At 43.5% G+C, this 18,443-nt stretch overlaps 1 protein-coding gene across 2 annotated transcripts in view; it reads right to left on the reverse strand.

The window, feature by feature from the left end:
- Window positions 1-935: 935 nt before the first annotated feature.
- PRDM10 (PR/SET domain 10) overlaps window positions 936-18,443 on the reverse strand; it is an 87,113-nt gene continuing 69,605 nt past the window's right edge. For both annotated transcript variants that reach the window (XM_024740791.1, XM_024740792.1), the window contains 9 exons: window positions 17,957-18,136; window positions 16,988-17,098; window positions 15,778-15,978; window positions 14,980-15,123; window positions 14,124-14,294; window positions 12,750-12,890; window positions 10,344-10,512; window positions 6,683-6,786; window positions 936-3,904 (listed from right to left, as the gene is read on the reverse strand). In XM_024740791.1, coding sequence (XP_024596559.1) covers window positions 3,707-3,904; window positions 6,683-6,786; window positions 10,344-10,512; window positions 12,750-12,890; window positions 14,124-14,294; window positions 14,980-15,123; window positions 15,778-15,978; window positions 16,988-17,098; window positions 17,957-18,136 — 1,419 coding nt within the window. In that variant the 3' untranslated portion in view covers window positions 936-3,706. The remainder of the gene's footprint in view (window positions 3,905-6,682; window positions 6,787-10,343; window positions 10,513-12,749; window positions 12,891-14,123; window positions 14,295-14,979; window positions 15,124-15,777; window positions 15,979-16,987; window positions 17,099-17,956; window positions 18,137-18,443) is intronic.

Consider the following 18,443-nt stretch of genomic DNA (forward strand, 5'->3'; position numbering starts at 1 on the left):
GGGGCCTAACCTAGAGAGGCGTGAGGCCGTGGGGCTGGGCCTTGGGATGCAGTTTGCAGGCTTCTCGTTGGTCTCACCTGGCTTAGAAGCTTCCGGAGGGTGGTGTCGCCAGTCACCTGGCCGCGAATTGAGGCTCCGGAGCCCATGCGTGAGCTCCGTGAGTGAGTGAATATGCAAACGTTAGCTAGTTACTAGCTAACGTTTTTGCATATCTCATAGCCCGCTCCAGGCACTAGGCTGAGCACTTTCCATCATTGTCTTTGTACCACAGCTGTGTGCACTATTAGTTCCCATTTTGCGATTTCTCGAGTTTCGTTGAGGAGAACGCGAACCACAGCCTGTGCCCCGCAACCCACCCGGGCGTGGCCCCACTTCTCTCTCCCGTCTCTCTCCGGTCCCTGGACCCTCGACGTCCGGAAAGACAGTACACACATCGAAGAAACACATTTTCTTAATCAAACTCGATTAATCTTCCTCTCGTTAAGAATCTAGGCCGCTTTCTTATAAACTAGGTTTTACTTAGAACCGCTTCACACTTCTTTCACAGCTGCTTCCAACCTGTCGTGCAGAGAGCATCCTCAGTTCTCTCCACGAAATGGAAACATGTCAGTCAAGCTGGTGTTCCTCCCTGGTTGGCAAATAGTGGTTTCCAAATAAAGCCAATCGCTCTTCCCGAGCTGGCTGAGTGCCTGCCCCTAGTTCCTGTTAGATTGTTGGGAGGGGTCTCGAATTAGAAACCACCAAGTAAAAGGGGAGGGGAACATCATTCCATATTACCAACCATAAATTCCCTGACCTTATGTCTCTGACCACACCAGAGTGAACCAAAGAGTCAAAACAATGTAAGTTGTACTATTTAAAAAAAAAAGTAATGATCTCAGAAGCTCTTGTAACTTGTACACATACAAACAGAAAGATGTTTATTAAAAAAAATATTTATTAATTTTTACACCTGCTGAGTAGCACAAGACTATTAACACTATAACTCACTGAATGTACAGTAAATGTTCACATTTAAATAACAGGATAGGGTCAACATTTTCAACCTGTGGGTCAGCTTCAGCATCTCATGAAGTGCTTTTTAGCCCTACATATCTTAAGAGTTTTTTGAAAGGATAATTCCAAATCAGAAAACAATTCCAGAAAATCAAAACAATAGGTTTCTCCGGAATAACAGGAATTTTACAGGATGAAATATCTGTTTATGTAGGCACAAATGAAACAGTAAATGTAAAATCTCTACGTAACCTACTCCAAAATGCTCACACTGCACTGATCCAAGTCTACAATGCCAGTGCGTCTTAGGCGAGGCCACAGTATAAACATTGGCTACAGACATTTTTTCCAAATTGGGTCTTTCGATGGCTTATAATCTGCCATCTCTTCAAATCCAAGTCCTTTTGAAAAGCCATTACCTTAGAATAAATATACAGAATACCTGATCTTAAAGCACTGTTGTTTGGCTTGACTGCCACACCTGCATCTCTGGTTGATAATATACAAATTAGTTTTAGAGTCGTATTCCACATAAGGACAAAAAAAACAAAAGGGGAAAAAAAAAAGAACTTAGATGGGAAAGAAACAGAGGTCCTTCCGCAATCCTTTTTCTCTTCTGTGTATTTTAAAACTTGAAATAACTGGCATAAAACGAACATTCCATTCAGTGATAGTTTTCCATTTTAATCAGTGAGTTATTCCTGAGGGGAGGGAGGAATACCTTGCTGGTTCAAATTAAAAAGGAACCAACAGGACCAAATTTAAGTTATAAAAACTAAACTGGACCTTTGGGAAAGTCTAATATGCTTTCACCTAGCAAGTCTCTCTAGACTGGACACTAGGATATTTATAATCATCACACTGTAGGACTTTGGGACTCAAAAATCTCTATATTGTGACACGGAGTCAATATTTTCTATTGAAAACATCAGCATTACCTCTGTTACCAAAGATATAGAGTCCATTTTCATTTTCTACACAATTACCAAGTAACTCTCAAGTTCTCTTAGTGCCTAAATTGTCAGGGATAACTAAATGAATGAGGTCTCAATAATAAAGTGCAAAGTCTACATATTAGTAAAGTTACTTCACAGAATTGTTTTCTTTTCAAAAAGGTATCTTTACCATAAAGAAGCTACTATACTTCTTAATTTATAGAACCAGTTTTTACCCAGAAATGTCAATAAAATAAATTATTTAACTTCATTTGAAACTGAAGGTAGGTCTTTCTGTTCTGGAATGATAAATTCTACCATGCCATAATTATTCTAAAAATGTATTAGTATGTCACAAAAAGTTGTTAAACGACATACTGATTTCTGCAGTGTTTTATGTGCACAGCTGGAATGTACAGTAAAAAGAAGGGAAATATTTTCCCCATTGAATTCATAGCTAATAAGACTCCCAAACAGGAACAATAAGAAACGCTATCACTGAGGCAGTTTTTCTCCCTCTCCCAACTGACAATGTAATTATTAAGATCGGATTCCTTCCAGATCCCTTATAATTACTCTAACGTATTATAAATGGTCCCCACATTTTTATTTTTCCCCTAGGTGTGAAGTTAGTCATCTTACCAAAAGGTCCAGATGAATTGCAATACATTTCAAGTTGAAAGTGTTAAGCAATAAGGAGGACCACCTTTCTATCCAACCTGAAAGAATGTTCATTTTAAGACAGCATTAGAAGTACTAAAATACACTGCATGCTGTGAGCGAGGGTTGCAGTTACACCTAGTACGAGCAAGGATTCACCCGTTACCAATGAGTGGTAAATGGATCCTGAAAGGCAGGACAAGGTCTCAGTGCTTTTTACGCTCTATATAGTTGTTTTAGTATCAATCATTTTTCTTGCTGCCGTCATCTCCAATATCTCCTTATTCATACAAGTACAACCAGAGAATGGGAGGCCAACCTGTAACCTGGGAGTCTAAATTCTTTTGACACCAAGCATCCTTTTCTTGTACAGGGAGTCCACAGTTGTGGAGTAATAAAGTAAGATCTATCAGAACATGAGGTTCTGGCCTAGTCCGCTGAGGGCCAGGGTCTGTGGAAAGCACTACCAAAATAGCCCAACAACGGTTTTCCAAAAAGGGCAAGTTTTTTAAAAATCAGCAATAAGAAAAATTTAGGTAACAGTTTTTCCTTCAGACCATCACTGATGAAACCTTTGCTTCATCATTTTAATTTTCATATTCAATGGGCTCCCTTTGTTAAGTTACTGAGAATGCAAACTCACAAGATGAAGCAGTTGTGACCTAATACACGCCCATAAAATGCACCTTCGCCTTTGGTGCCATGGCTTGGAATCAACAAGTCCAGCGGCCATGGACTTGGCACATCCTTTATCCACCTTTGGTACAAACACAATACACTGCTTAATATTTCCACAAAGGAAAAGTAAGGCTTATCTATGTGTTAAAAAACCAACTCAAGAGCAAGGCAAGGTTTCTCTGTCTTGAAATCTACTTTCCCCTGAAAGCTCTCCATTCCTTGGCAGAAACTCCTAGGGTTTGAAGAGTCCATTTGGTAAAGATGACCTTGATAAAATAAGCCCCAGTGTATGTATAAGCGTCAAAACTGTGATTTCCAAACTCTTGAGTGATAAATCTTAGAAAAGAGTTCTAAGTGTCAGAAGCTTCCAGATGTTCCAGACATATGAATTAGAAAAGACATGATGTGACTGTTTGCTTCTGGCTCAAGGATGGAAGTTAAGGTTTAGTGATGTGCAGTTCGCTGCTCCCATTCCCGTTGGTGGTGGTTGTGATGATGTACTGGGTGGGCTGTTGGCTGGTGGTCTGGGGGTCCAAGTCACCATGTGCAGTTGGCTGAACCTGGACTCCACCAGTGAGAGCAGAAGCTTGCTTTTCCTCCAATTCTGATTGACTTTCTGATAGCACATAATGACCCTAGAGGGGGAAGAAAAAGATCTTTAGAAATCTGAGGGCTAAAGTGGGGGGTAGAGTTATGGGGGCACGGTGGGGAAAAGGAATATGCAAAGAAATGTTACATGGGGAACCAAACTAGGTGCCTATGGGAGATGCTTTGCCTAATTCCTTTAGAGAAGTAGACTACAGAGGTAACTTAAGGGAGCACCTTGGTCGTACCAAATGATACAGTGAGGAACTTCAGGGACAGAAATTTGCATCACGATGGTAACCTACCTGGCAAAGGAAATGTGCTATGGTATTGTCCCTGAGAATTCAGAAATTCATAAAATAAGGTGGCTATCTGTCAATTAATGTTTAAGATTAAAACAAAATGGATCAAAGGAGAGATATTTAAATTCTCCTTAAAGAGGCAGAATGATGCCCAAGTCAAGATCAGTGGTTCCCAGACTTCAGAATTTCAAAGACCAGCAAAATTAAAGAATAAATGTTCCCAAATTTTATTTTGCCAAGTAAAATCATTTTTTAAATGCTACTGTCAAATGAGGGACACTTTAACACTCAAAAGCATAGGAAGAACACAATCTTAGAATAAAAGTCTTTTGCACTGAATAAATTTAACTTTATGAAAACATACGTTGTCTTAATTTTTCTTCACTTTCCCTCTGATCATGAAAAAAACATGTCCATAGACCTGCAGCTAACTCTGTCCCTACATTAACATTTTTAAAGAAAGAATGTGTCTGTAAGAGGGAGAATTGGTCAGCTACACAGGCTGAGAAAGAAAGAAGTCACAGAGGAAAACTCTGGCAGCATCCTTTCCAAGCACTGTCCAGGGAGAAAGCCACAGCCAAATACCCATTTGATTTATCGAGGGCCATATGTTCTGAGTCCACACTCATCAAGCCACTCTTTGATCAGGATTTGGTTTCCTGTGTGGGTCCTTCTCTAGCAGGAGGGAGCTGGTTCTCAACCAAGGGTCCATGGACACCTAGGCAGTTCATAGGTAGGCTTCAGAGAATCTATAAACAAAACTGTACATCAAATTTGTATGTATACTGTGGCAGATGGAAGGGAACATCCTTGGCTACATAATCGGTTTCCCAAATGGGTTCCTGGCCAAAAAAAGGTAGAGTCAGTGAGTCCCCACAAAGAGCAAAAAATTTCACTGATCATGCCAATGAGACTATTCCATTTTATATTAGTTATTGTTTCCATTGACAATAGTGTTACTCTGGATTTATACATCTCTCCTAAGTCTAGTTAATGTGAATTCATGTGCTGAGAAATGGGTGAGCTCTCAGTGTGCTTTGAAAAATAAATAAATAAATCCGGTTTCTGAGGCCACTAGACTACCCTGCTACTCTTTGAGGCCTCTTGGGAAATACTCTTCCCCTGGGAACACCTCAATATCCCTAGTCACTTAAGAGTATTTTTATTAATTTACACACTCTGTCTTCCAGAGGCAGGCCAGAAGAAACCAGTGAAGATAAAAACAGAGGTAGCAGATATAATCAACATTGGCAGGCCAGAGGAAACCAGTGAAGATAAAAACAGAGGTAGCAGATACAATCAACATTGACTGGTTTCAACACTGAAACCAGTGAAGATAAAAACAGAGGTAGCAGATATAATCAACATTGGCAGGCCAGAGGAAACCAGTGAAGATAAAAACAGAGGTAGCAGATACAATCAACATTGACTGGTTTCAACACTGAAACCAGTGAAGATAAAAACAGAGGTAGCAGATATAATCAACACTGAGGACCAATAGTCACAAAGACTCATATACTTTCTAAGAAGCACATTAAAAAGATGCTTATCTACATGTATATATATGTATATGGATCTAGGAGGTTCATTATAGTTATTAATTGAATAGATCTTTATGGAGCATTTGCTATAGCCCAGCCTCCTGTGCAACAGCACTGAAGATAAAGAGATAAAGACAAAGACCTAGGTTTCAAGGAATTAATTGCCTACTGGGAAAAGATAGTAAACCAATAATTAAAATAAACTGTGCTACCCCTATGTTCATAGCAGCACTATTCACAATAGCCAAGACATGGAAACAACCTAAATGCCCATAGACAGAGGAATGGATGGAGAAGATGTGGTACATATATACAATGGAATACTACTCAGCCATAAAAAAGAATGAAATAATGCCATTGGCAGCAACATGGATGCAACTAGAGATTATCATACTAAGTGAAGTAAGTCAGAAAGGAAAAGACAAATAGCATATGATATCACTTACATGTGGAATCTAAAATATGGCACAAACGAACCTATCTACAAAACAGAAACAGACTGACAGACGTAGGGAACAGACTTGTGGTTGCCAAGGGGGCTGGGGAGGGAGAGAGACAGACTGAGAGTTTGGGGTTAGCAGATGCAAGCTATCACATTTAGAATGGAGAAACAACAAGGTTCCTCTGTATACCACAGGGAACTATATCTAACCTCCTGGGATAAACCATAACAGAAAAGAATGTTTTAAAAAATACAGAAGTTTTTAATGTAAAAAAGAATGTATATATACATAAAATTGAGTCATTTTGCTGTATAGCTGAGATTGGCACACCATTGTATATCAACTACACTTTAAAGAAAAAAGTAAAAAAGAAATAAAATTTAAAAAAAAATAAACTGTGCTATAATATAGCACCACAAGAAATTATAGGAATGCTGAGGAGGTGCCTCTAACTCAGATGTGAAGAGTTTGGGAGAAGATGGGGGAGGGCGAGGGTGGTGCAGCGTGGGGAACAGGAAAACCCTCCGAGCAGCACAGCTTACTGGAGTCACCGCCTTCACTTGGCCAGTGGTGACCGGAGTTGCCACGCCACTGTCTGTAATCACAAACTGACCCGGGGGGAGCGTCATCATCTGAATCTCCGATGCTGAAAAACAAGAAGGAACCATAGTTCAATGGTCTCAGATTTTCATTCAAGTTGTAGAAACAAATACCTAACCAGTGACCATATTCCCTACTGAGTCACTTTCCATGGATTTGCTTGCTTTGAGAGTCTTATATCGATATGATTTCTTGATACAGCGAAAGCACCTCTGCTTAAGAATTGATCACATGAGGCTAGTAGAGAGTTACCAAATGTCGGAAACAATCAATGCATCTCCTTCAAATGTGGCTTCTGAATATCCAGAAAGACAAATATTCAAAAATTTTAAAACCTTGAGAGAAGTTACAAAGATTCACCTGTTAGCTCAATATTTTTATCTTTTACAGTCACATTTGATTACTGGCACAATGTATCCACTATTGCCTAGCAATCACAACTTAGTCTAACATGAATTTTACTTCACTACCATGTGATAAAGCTAATTAAAAACAGAGTTCACCCTAGCACCCAGCTGACAGCCTCTAAATCACATCCTCTACTCAAAGGAACCAGGACTTCTTGGGAAAATGGCTGATTCCAAACCTGGGTCAGAAATGTACGAGGTGAGCATGGAATCTGGTGTCATACCAGTGTGTAAGACCCTATAAAAGACTGCAGAGTCATGTGGGAAAGATACAGAAAGATGTTCCCACTAGCCAAAGATGGGATAATCTGAGCATCAACAAGGATAATGACTGCAATGGATTTATTTATTTATTTATTTATTTATTTAATATTTGGCTGTGTTGGGTCTTTGTTGCTGTGCACGGGCTTCTCATTGCAGTGGTTTCTCTTGTTGCGAAGCACAGGCTCTAGGCGCACGGGCTTCAGTAGTTGTGGCTCGCGGGCTCTAGAGCACAGGGTCAGTAGTTGTGGCGCACAGGCTTAGTTGCTCCACGGTATGTGGGATCTTCCCGGACCAGGGCTCGAACCCCTGTCCCCTGCATTGGCAGGTGGATTCTTAACCACTGCGCCACCAGGGAAGCCCTGACTACAGTGGTTTGAAACACATCCAGTGGGTTGAAATTCATAAGTACCCAGCGATACTAAAACACACATGCCCAGCATTGGTCACCTTGGATAATACTAGGAAACAACTCATTATTTTGAAAACTGCTAAATAAAGGAGATGAGCCGAGTATTTAAAGCATCTATTCTGCCGTTCCTGTACAAATTGTACCTCAGAGTAACCTGATGGTTAAGGTAAAATTGTTTTCGTTATGGAAGTTTTCTAGCAATAAGTGTATAAAGAATGATAGAATATGACAACTTTGCAATCCCTACTGAAATAGTGGAGCAAAGGAAAAAGACAGAAAAGCATTATGTGCCTCCCGATGGAACTACACACCAACAGCTATGGAGTGTTTTTTGGGGAAAAAACTGAACCTGAATCTGATCAAGCCTCTAGGTTTAACTGCCCATCTATAGGAAATAAAAGGGACAGAGGAAAGCATCTTAAATGACAATACAGGGATGTCAACAGCAAAATCCAGAATGTGGGGAACTCTACAAACAAATGACCCAGTTTCTTCAACATGTTAATTGCAACTTAAAAGAGAGAAGGAGAACACATGTATTAAAAGAAACTCAAAAGGTAAAATCGATTGCAATGTATGGCCCTTATTTGGAACCCAATTTGAAAAACCAGCTATTAAAAAGATATTTATAGGACTTCCACAATGGTGCAGTGGTTAAGACTCCGCACTCCCAATGCAGGGGGCCTGGGTTCAATCCCTGGTCAGGGAACTAGATCCCACATGCCGCAACTAAGAGTTTGCATGCCGCAACTAAGGAGCCCGCCTGCCACAACTAAGACCGAGCACGACCAAATAAACAAATAAATAAAATATTTTTTAAAAAAAGACATTTATGAGACAATCACAGAAATATGAACGCTGGATATTTGATGGTATTAAAGAATTACTGTAATTTATTTTTAGGTGTGATAAGGACACTTAGAGTTGTGGGGTTTTTAAAAAAATATTTATGGATGAAATGGTATGAATTATTATATAGTTGGAGGACTGGGAGAGGATGACAGCATGTACGTATCAGATGAGACTGGCCATGATAACTGCTGAAGCTGGATAATGGGTACAGGCGTGCTCATTATACTGTTCTATTTGTGTGTGTGTGTGTGTATACACACACACACACACACACACACACACACATATTTTTTTGGCCGTGCCACACAACTTGCAGGATCTTAGTTCCCCCCCCCCAGGGATTGAACCCAGGCCCTCAGCAGTGAAAGCATGGACTCCTAACAACTGGACCGCCAGGGAATTCCCTATTTTTGTATATTTTAAACCTTTTTCCTAATAAAAATTTTCAGATTGTCTCATCGAGTTAGAATGCTAGTTCTTACTATTATTACAGTGGCTGTCAGCATCATTTCCACGTTCCTCCCATAGGAATTAAACTGAGTATAAATGTCTATCTATTTACCAGGATTCTACTGGGATTTATCATGAGGAGGAGTCCTTCCCTGACAGAAACTAGACTCAGCTCCCATTGTGACCACCAATATTTAGGAGAATAGATGGTAAAGATAACTAAATAGTAGCCTTTGAGCCTGGTCTCCACAACCAGATCTACATAACACAGCCAAAGATCAATCACAGCAGAGATGGACCCAAAAAAAGAAATCAGTGGTAGGAGAGAGATCGACACAGCCCTTATTCCTCCTAGCTCCTACTATTGAGCTCTAACTGTTACTGTTTCTCCCAGATCTTCAATGATAAGGGTCTCAAACTTTTCAGCTCATACCCAAGGCTGTTGTCCTCACCAAGATTTTTTACGTGTTCGACCTTTGGCAGTCAGGCTAAACTGCTGCTGGTAGCACTAACCTCAGGGTTTTGAAATCAGCTACTCATATATCTATCTCCACGAGATAATCGTCTCTGTGAGTCCATGACTATCTCGTTAGGAGGGGCAGCACAGTGGGCTGGTTTACAGTGTAAACTCTGGAGCCAGACTGCCTGGGTTCCAGGCCTCCGTTTAGTAGCTACGTTCCTTGGACGAGTTGCACTGCGTCTAAATTGTCTTATCTGTAAAATGCAAGCAACGATTGTACTTTCCTAGGAGGTTGCTGTGAACACTGGATGTGATACAGATGCAGTTTAGAATCATTCCTGGCACATGGTAAGAGCTTGATGAAAGTTGGCTAACATTATTATTGCGTTGTGTTACTTATACGAACGTCAGTATTAATCTTTCGTACACGCAGGGTCTAGCACAGTGATATTCAGTAAATATTGGTGGAAGAGGTGAATCATGACCTCATACCCTCAATCCACCTACTCTATTACTTAAACCACCCGCCTACACTTCCTCCAGCAATATTCCTGAAGTCTTGGAAAAATGTCATTTCAGGGTGGCCCTGAATCAGACGCCACCTTGAATTGTGCCATGAAACTCACTGAAGTACAGGTTCTGCAGAGTGTAGAAAATGGCCAATGGCCCTTTAAGCCATAAAATGGATGATAAAGCTGATGAAATTCCTCCCCGTGGCTGCAGGTTCCCCACCCGCACCCAGGAGGGCCACCCTCACTTACAGTAGCCGCGGAAGGAATTCCAGGCATTGGGGAGGTACGTGTGCTGGACCGTGGTGCTCTGGGGCTGCTGCTGGAGGGCCTGGCCCTGCGAGGAGCTGCCTGCGACCTGGGAGGGGCTGAGCCCCTGCTGAGACTGCTGCGGGGAGGGGCTCAGCGGCTGCCCTGCCACCTCGAGAGAAAAGAGACCAGGATGCGTTAAAGTGTCAACTAGCCACTGAAGAAAGTACATGGTGATCATGAGGACTGTAACACTGAAGGGAGCACTGCTAAACTAGTAATATTTTAAAAAAGAACAGAATTAATGACAAGCAATCATAACTAGGAAATCCTAGTTTCCAAAGGATTATCTACAAGGGTATCCAAAAACTTAATTTCCGTATGCTTGTTATAAAAGTAAATGAATGAAAGTATAATTATCTTCATTACATTAAGAAAAACCCTGAGAAGCCCAATAACTTGCCGGTGTCACAAAGTTAACCTGTAACACAAACTGAAGTAGAATCCGGAAGTCAGAATCCCCATTGATGTGCACTGGATACTCCCCCAGTTAGTGGAGATAAACCCGGGGATACATCCCACCTACAGGATAAAGCCCCCGCCCCACTATCTATCTGCCATTCAGGCCCTCCACGCTCCAGCTCCGGTGCTGTTTCCAAACACCATCTCCTGTCACTAACCTACACAGTCTTTACAAATACACCACAATTTCCCACCTCTGTGTCTTTACTCACAGTGAGAGTATGGTCAGATCATAATGCCTCCCCAGCTACCATATCAAAATCATACCCCTCCTTCAAGACCTAATTCAAACACCACTTCTACAAAATTTTCCTTGATTCCCTGCTAAACACCGTCTTTCCCTCACCTGTACTCCGCTAACCTAATGACACATCCACGTGGTCCTCAGACCCAGGCAAGAGGGACCCCTGCAGGGATCTTGGCTGGCCCTTCTCCAGCTGGGCCCTTCTCACGTGAGGCCTCATAGACCTTGGAAATGGCCCTGCACCCACTTCTGGGACCCACACAAGTCTCTTCCCTAGGCTTGGCCTCCTGCAGGGGTCCTGTCTCCTGGATGTGGCCCCTCTCACAGTATTCGGGCACCTGGGACCAAAGGGGTGGCCATGGATCACCATTTGCAGGGGTGTGGATGGAGCTGAGACACATGGGATGGGGTGTCCACATGGTACACAGGCCCTGTGAGTGCAGGAAGGAGCCTGAGTGAGGAGAAAGGGGAAGCAGGCTTGGGGACGGCTGTCCCTGGGCCACCTCATCCTGACAAGGAACTGAGTCTGTCCTGGCCCTCCAGCCTTGGGTTCCTTTGAGAAACTTAGAAGTGTGAAGCTAGTGGGCGTGGGAAACTCACGGCCCCTTGTGGATAGAGGCTGCCTGTCCTGGGCTGGGAGAAGTCACCAGAAACCTTACTGAGGGGGTGGAGAGGAGGAGCAATCAGACGTCAGGCCTCCCCCAGCCCCCAATAAATAGGAAGGCAGCAGAGAAAGTGCATGTTTATCCTATGGATTCCACAGCAATTGGAGCCAGCAAAAGAGAGAGAGACATCCTTTCTCCTCCATTCCTCCCACCCATACCGGGCCGCTGCCAGTGCCCACCATGTGTTTGGCAGAAAAATGCATTTAATTTTGAATTGGCACTATCCATGTTATTTAGTAGCCATTGTTACTTTATGTATATTTTTCAATTTTATCATTATGAAAGTACCTATGTCAAGCAGGGAAGACAGAACGTGTTTATTTAATGATCTGTGAACTTGATTGAAACTTTTAACCACTCAGGATGATGGTATGCAGGCCTTCATTTGTGCTCTGGAAACTGGGAATGTCAGGGGTGGGTCTACAGGCATCCTCTATGGCTCAGATACCTTCATTTCATGCTCTATTTACTTATATATAGGCGTTATATCCCTACTAGACGCTAAGCTCCTTGAGGGCAAGACCTAGAAAAGTTTCCTGCAAAGAGTAAGAATTTAATAAACATTTTCGAATGGATGTAGCTCTGTAATCTCAATGGTAGTCTCTATCACACAAACACAGTAATACTCCCCAAAGTCACTGTTCCAAAATTATACAAACAGCCTAGCAATTGCCGACTGTCATACAGCCATTTAGAACAGGAAGCAAAGGCCAATGTTGTCTCCAGGAGATCAGAGCCCAGGGCTCCATCTGGACAGGGGAAGCTAAGCACTTAATGGAAGTGCATCCCTAATACCAACAGAAAAATTGGAGGCAGAGGTGAGACTGTTTAAAGGCCCGCAAAATAATGATATCATTTCCATAGTCAAGGAGACCAGGTGTGAAGATTGCATGTCTTCGCTCTTAGTACATCTTCAGGGTCCCTGAGGCCACATGAACCTGAGACTAGTCCCTGGAGTAGTCAGTGGGAGCAGCGTACCTGGGAGGCGGGCGCGGCCGGGGCGGGGGGCTCCGTGACCTGGATGTGTTGCACCTGGATGGCATGCTGTGTGTAGGTCTGAGGGTCGTGGAGCTGGGCGACGTCCACCGTGGACTGCTGGGACTGGTGAGGGGAAGTGGCCTGCGGGAGGAGAAACCCAGACCCACGCTGACTAAGGTTAAAGGAAAGCCTGCCAGAGAAAAGGTGTAGCTAAAACAACATCCCAGCAGCAGAACAGGTAGGGCTTCAGAGCCGGGGCTCACTCCCGGAGGGCCCACACCAGGGCCAAGCTGCCAAGCATCAGGGAAAAAAATAGTTTTAAAAAGTATGTTTATTAACCATAAGACAGTAACGCGATTTCATTCTGGAAGAGGAGGAGATGAGGGAATATAGCTCCTAATAAGAAGCTGACTGAGAAGCTCTCAGGAATCAAAACTCTTTTTTCCCTTAAGTTTCAATTAATTTTAATGGCCTACCCTTTATCAGTTAAAAGAGATCAAAGGAGAAAATTCGCTTTCAGCTTGTCACACTTAACCACTAGAACAGTGGTTCCTAACCTTTTATGTATCACAGACAACAGACCCTTTTTCTAAAATAATGTACATATATATCATAATTTACGGACAACTTCAGGGATTCATAGATTCCTCCAAAGCCTAAAATTAAGAACGCTCCTATTAAAAAAAAAAAAAAAAAAAAAGAAAAAAAAAAAAGGATAAAGAATAGTCAATGACAGTGGCAACTTCCTCTTTCCTGCTTTCATATTAGTTTTAAATTTTCAGAGTCCAATTTATTTCAAAGCAAAACGTCTGTTTATCTGTGCCTTGAGTACATTTCCTTAGTATAATTAAATGAAACAATAGTTCTGGGAGGACTTTTTTCTTTTAGCTCCTGAATCAGTAAGAATGAGGTATTAATTACCTTGTAGAAGGAACAGTTATAACTTGCTACTAATAAGGTACTAAGCGATATTCAAAATTCACAATTATTCCTTACAACCTCCAACTGATAGACGTCATTTGATGCCTGGGTAGGGGGCTGATCAAACAGGCTCCTCACCAAGTAGTCCACCTGGGTGCCAAGGGTAAGGGTTCAGAAGAGGCTCAGTGCTGGCCTGCAGTAGGGCAGGATAGTGGTATACACTGGAGCCGAAAATCTCTGGATACTGTTGACAGAAATCTCTTACACTGGTGAGTCCAGAGCCCTCGACAGCCAGGGCTTTACAAATGCCTTAGACTCCAAGCTGACATGCACAGTATGTAGGGCCCAGCCCCAGCTCTGAGAATTAGGTGTTTTAGCTGACCCCAGCTGCTGTGTTGGCTGGTGGCAATATGGCATTCACGCAGGTAAAGAGAAATAAATGCAGGACAGTACCGGGGCCACCTGCACCACTTGAAGCTGTATGTGCTGAGGCTGCTGTAGACCAGATGTAGACTGCGACACAGGAATGTACTGGATTCTCTGGTAGTCCCCTTGCGGCGTTCGGTAATCCGTCGTCAAGGTCTGGGACAGTTCTGTCATAGCCTGGGTTAGCAAGTCTGTTGTCTGCAAAAATCACAAAAAAGCACATCAGTTGATAACACTGCTGCTTGTGGCTATTTCAGTGCTCTGAAATCCTACAAAAAGTTGGTTTGTCTGACTGGTGGGATCATGGGACCGCAAATAAGCCCTGAGCTCGGATAGAGAAATACCCAGAGTTAAGAAGGTGTTGGAATATTACCTATATACCTCTAGCTGTCTGTCTGTCAGGCCCAGGGAGTTACCCTGAAGGTTCTGACAATCTTTTTTTTTTTTTTTGCTGTACGCGGGCCTCTCACTGTTGTGGCCTCTCCCGTTGCGGAGCACAGGCTCTGGACGCGCAGGCTCAGCGGCCGTGGCTCACGGGCCCAGCCGCTCCGCGGCATGTGGGATCCTCCCGGACCGGGGCATGAGCCCGTGTCCCCTGCATCGGCAGACGGACTCTCAACCACTGCGCCACCAGGGAGGCCCAGTTCTGACAATCTTGAAGTGAACAAGCAGCACTGAGAATTTCCTGCTACTCCTTTTACAGAGAGCTTTGGAAAGCACCAATTGGGAGACCCAATCATCAAGCATCATGCCTGGTAGAGAACCCTGAATGGCGGTGGGCTACATCTGCAGCCAATTAAATAGCAAGACAGACATGGCCTTGGCACTGAAGCTGTGATGGGCAGCAGAGGACAGGAGTCACTCTTACCGGTCACACACTTACCACCACAGTCTCTCCGGTAGCACTGTCTGTAGTTAAAACAGCTGGAGCCGCACTGATCACGGCTGTTGTCAGAGGTGTGTGTATGGTGTTGGGTAGCTGGGCGTACTCTGGATGCTTCTTTCGAATGTGCTGTACCATCTTGGTCTGAAAAGTTATGGCGAAAACCAAGAAGAATTACTAGAATAGGTTATTTTCGATCTTTCTCAAATGCAAGGCCTCCAATGGTTCCTATAGTCCTTCATGTTATGTTTAAAAGAAAAAAAAGAGTAACACTGGCTCTGCCTGCCCTCCCTGAAGAGGGACAATGGTATGAAAGGGAAAAAAGAAGACGCTGGAAAGAAAGTAAAGACTTGTGTGACCCCCGCACGCTATCAGGCAAGGTCAGAATACCTCACAGCATCCCCTGATCCCACCAATACCTGCAGCAATCAGTGACTGCATTCCCCCGCAGCAACAATGACCCCCTTTTCAAGAACCATCATTTAAGTTCTTATGTAGCGCTGCTGCAAGCCTGAGCTCATAAACCACGAGCAGGGAATATTCAAATCAGAGCCCCACCTCGGGCCAAGGGCAAAGGAAACCATTCAAGTGCTCAGGTGGTACTAATTCCCGGGAAAGTCCACCGTATTCCCTTCCCGTTCTGTGCTATGCTCCCTGTTCTCAGGAAGCAGCTCCTTTAGCACCCCCATCAATTCAGAAGATGCCATCACGGCATCTGGATAAGTACCATCTTCTCTTAAGCAATGTTCCCTTAAACCATGACCCTGGTTTCGACGTGGTCCAAAGCCTTCCCCGTACCTTGCTGCTGTACTGTTTGGAGCAGTGAGGGCAGCACACGGGCGGGGTAGCTATAGTGCCCGTGAGCTGGGTGTGGGTGCTCAGCATGGGGTCTGGTTCTCCAGGGCCAGCGGGACGAAGTTTCCGAATGCTTGGTGGGAGCTCAGCCCCAGGATGGTTCTTCAGAATGTGGGCTTTTCGCTTGCTGGCACTTTTATAAACCTGCAAGTTCAAAAGCTTTGCCATGGAAGCAGTGTATACTTCCACTTCCTGGCTTAAGGCAATCTAACAATTTCATTACAAGGAAATGAGAGAAAGTATTCACGTAGTCCAAACTAAAATATATTAACAGATATGCTGAAGGATAATGGGGATATAACATAAATCAGAATAACACAAGAACATAACATAGATATGTGAGGCATCTGCCTTGAATTTTTATACATCTAAGATAGGAATAGTAAAAACACCTTTACCTTTACCCTGAAGCTTAAGAGGTGAATATACAGTCATAGAAACAATTTCTTTTAAGGCCAGTTCACCCTTTAGCCTTTCTGTGAAAGCTCTCATGTGATGTACATAGTTGACTACTAATGCCAAAGAATCTTCCAAAATGGCAAGTCTAATAGCAACTAGAACCTGTAGTGGTGAATCTGTGCTTAAAAAATGTTTCTTACTTTTAAGTTGACACTACTTACGCACAGCTTATAACTGATACAGCTGACACCGTATAAGGAAACAATATTACAATGAAACAATAAATGTATATTCTATTCCTGTGTTTTTTGTAACTATGCAAAACTCAAGAACGGAATAGTACAAGCAGAGTATTCCACCACAAGACTTTTTCACATCCTACTCAATCTCCTAGAAATCCAAAATCTACTCTGTATTTTACAAGTAGGATGACAAACACCCTCGTTTTAGAGCTTAGGAATTTAAAATGAATTCGTATACTAAGCTCTTGGTAATAAGCCTCTTCTTTAACGGCAAAAGTCACAGAGAGAAGGAACAAGAAAAACAGAGCTGACTAATTCTTAAGAAAAAAATTGTGGCTTAAAATAAGGCTGCACTCCTAGCCCTTTCTTGTCTGAATGGGAGACTACTGAGAGACAGGGAACCATCTGTTAAGAGAAACTGCAAGATCCTAGTATATACATATACATGCAGACAAACTGGCCCTGAGCGTGGCTCCCACAGAGGTATCCTCCTACGGACAGTTTCCTTTTACCTTATCACAATACTGACAAAAGTAGTCACGGTTGGGCTTTATGATGGGTAGAGTCAACTCTGGCACCTCTTCTATCTTCATGTCTGGGTGCCTCTTTGATAAGTGATTTACCTGAAAGGAAAAAAAAAGCAAATGAGAAGAAGAGACCCCGTGACCAACAGACGCTGAACAAATACCTCCGATACTGAGTGCAAGCAGCTGAAACTCTCTGAAGCGACACCCCAAAACATGGAGGCCTTTGGCCAGAACCGGCACTGCCGGGACCCTCTGACACCGACGCATTAACAGGAGTTAACAGTAATTCAGCAAATCACTGAAGGTGAATTGGGTTGCTGTGGATTCCACCGATAGCCTTTGACTGAAAGAGCTGCTGGTGGAAAAATGGAAAATCACACTAGCAGGAATTTCTTTCCAGAATTCTCCTGATGCAAGCCTCTCCTTCATTATTCAATGCCCTGGCCTTACCGAGGACGTTGAATGAGATACAGATATATTCTGCAAACACTGTCATCAGGGCCCAATGAGTTGAGAGCGGAGACCCGGCTCTCCTGGTGCTTCAGCTAACCCGGTTCGCATACCCTGCCTTGGCGGAAGGTTCCCTTCTATTGCTGTGTCATATCTGGAACAACTGGTGTGGGGGGGCTGCAAGGCAACGACCCCGCCAGGGAGTACGTTCGGGAACACAGGAGAGAACAGGAAGAGGAAGCACAGAGCAGAGCAGGAGAGGGGCAAAGCAAAGCAAAACAAGCAATGAAAAGTGATCAACAGACCTCTTCCAAGAAACACCGGAAATGAACCATGGCAAAGGCAGCAAGGGGTGACCAGGGGGGAGAGAAGCCCCAGGCTGGGAAATGTTCGCCTCCGCTTTGTCCCCGGCCAGGGACGAAACCCAGTGACAGGTTTAGTGCCGAATACTGTGCCAGAGCCATGGCCTGGGCAGGGGCGGGCTGTCCGGAGCCCGGCACTGACCAGCATGCCTCGTCTCCGGAAGCCCATCATGCACAGGCGGCACTTGAACGTGAAGCTGTCGTAGTCGGTGGACGTGATGCGCGGCTTGAACGTCTTGGAGCGGCTGATGCGGTCAGCTTTCTTGGCCTCCCTCTCAGGGTTGTGCATCCTCTGCATGTGTTCCCGTAGTTTGTCTTTTCGCTGTTTAGAGAGGATTTTTGAGAAGGCAGAGGGGTGGGGAGTGGGAGTAGAAGATTTTTAATTGAAGGGGTAAAAAAAAAAAATCAATACAAGTTAGCAGTAACACAACCCACCAGGCTACATCCGAGGACACGGCAACCCTGGCTGGGAATTACTCTGTTCGCTAGCAAGTAAGTGCATTCCAGTGAGCCTTGCTTGAAAATGACCGTCCAGTTTGAAAACTACACAATGATTTTTGAGAGGAAAGGTTTTGCATTTATGTAGAAGTGATCAAAGGGCACGTGGAATAAGTTTGGTATTAAAAACT

This window comes from Neophocaena asiaeorientalis, unplaced genomic scaffold, assembly GCF_003031525.2.
Source record: "Neophocaena asiaeorientalis asiaeorientalis breed wild unplaced genomic scaffold, Neophocaena_asiaeorientalis_V1.1 scaffold308, whole genome shotgun sequence".
In the NCBI taxonomy this organism is placed as follows: Eukaryota; Metazoa; Chordata; class Mammalia; order Artiodactyla; family Phocoenidae; genus Neophocaena; species Neophocaena asiaeorientalis.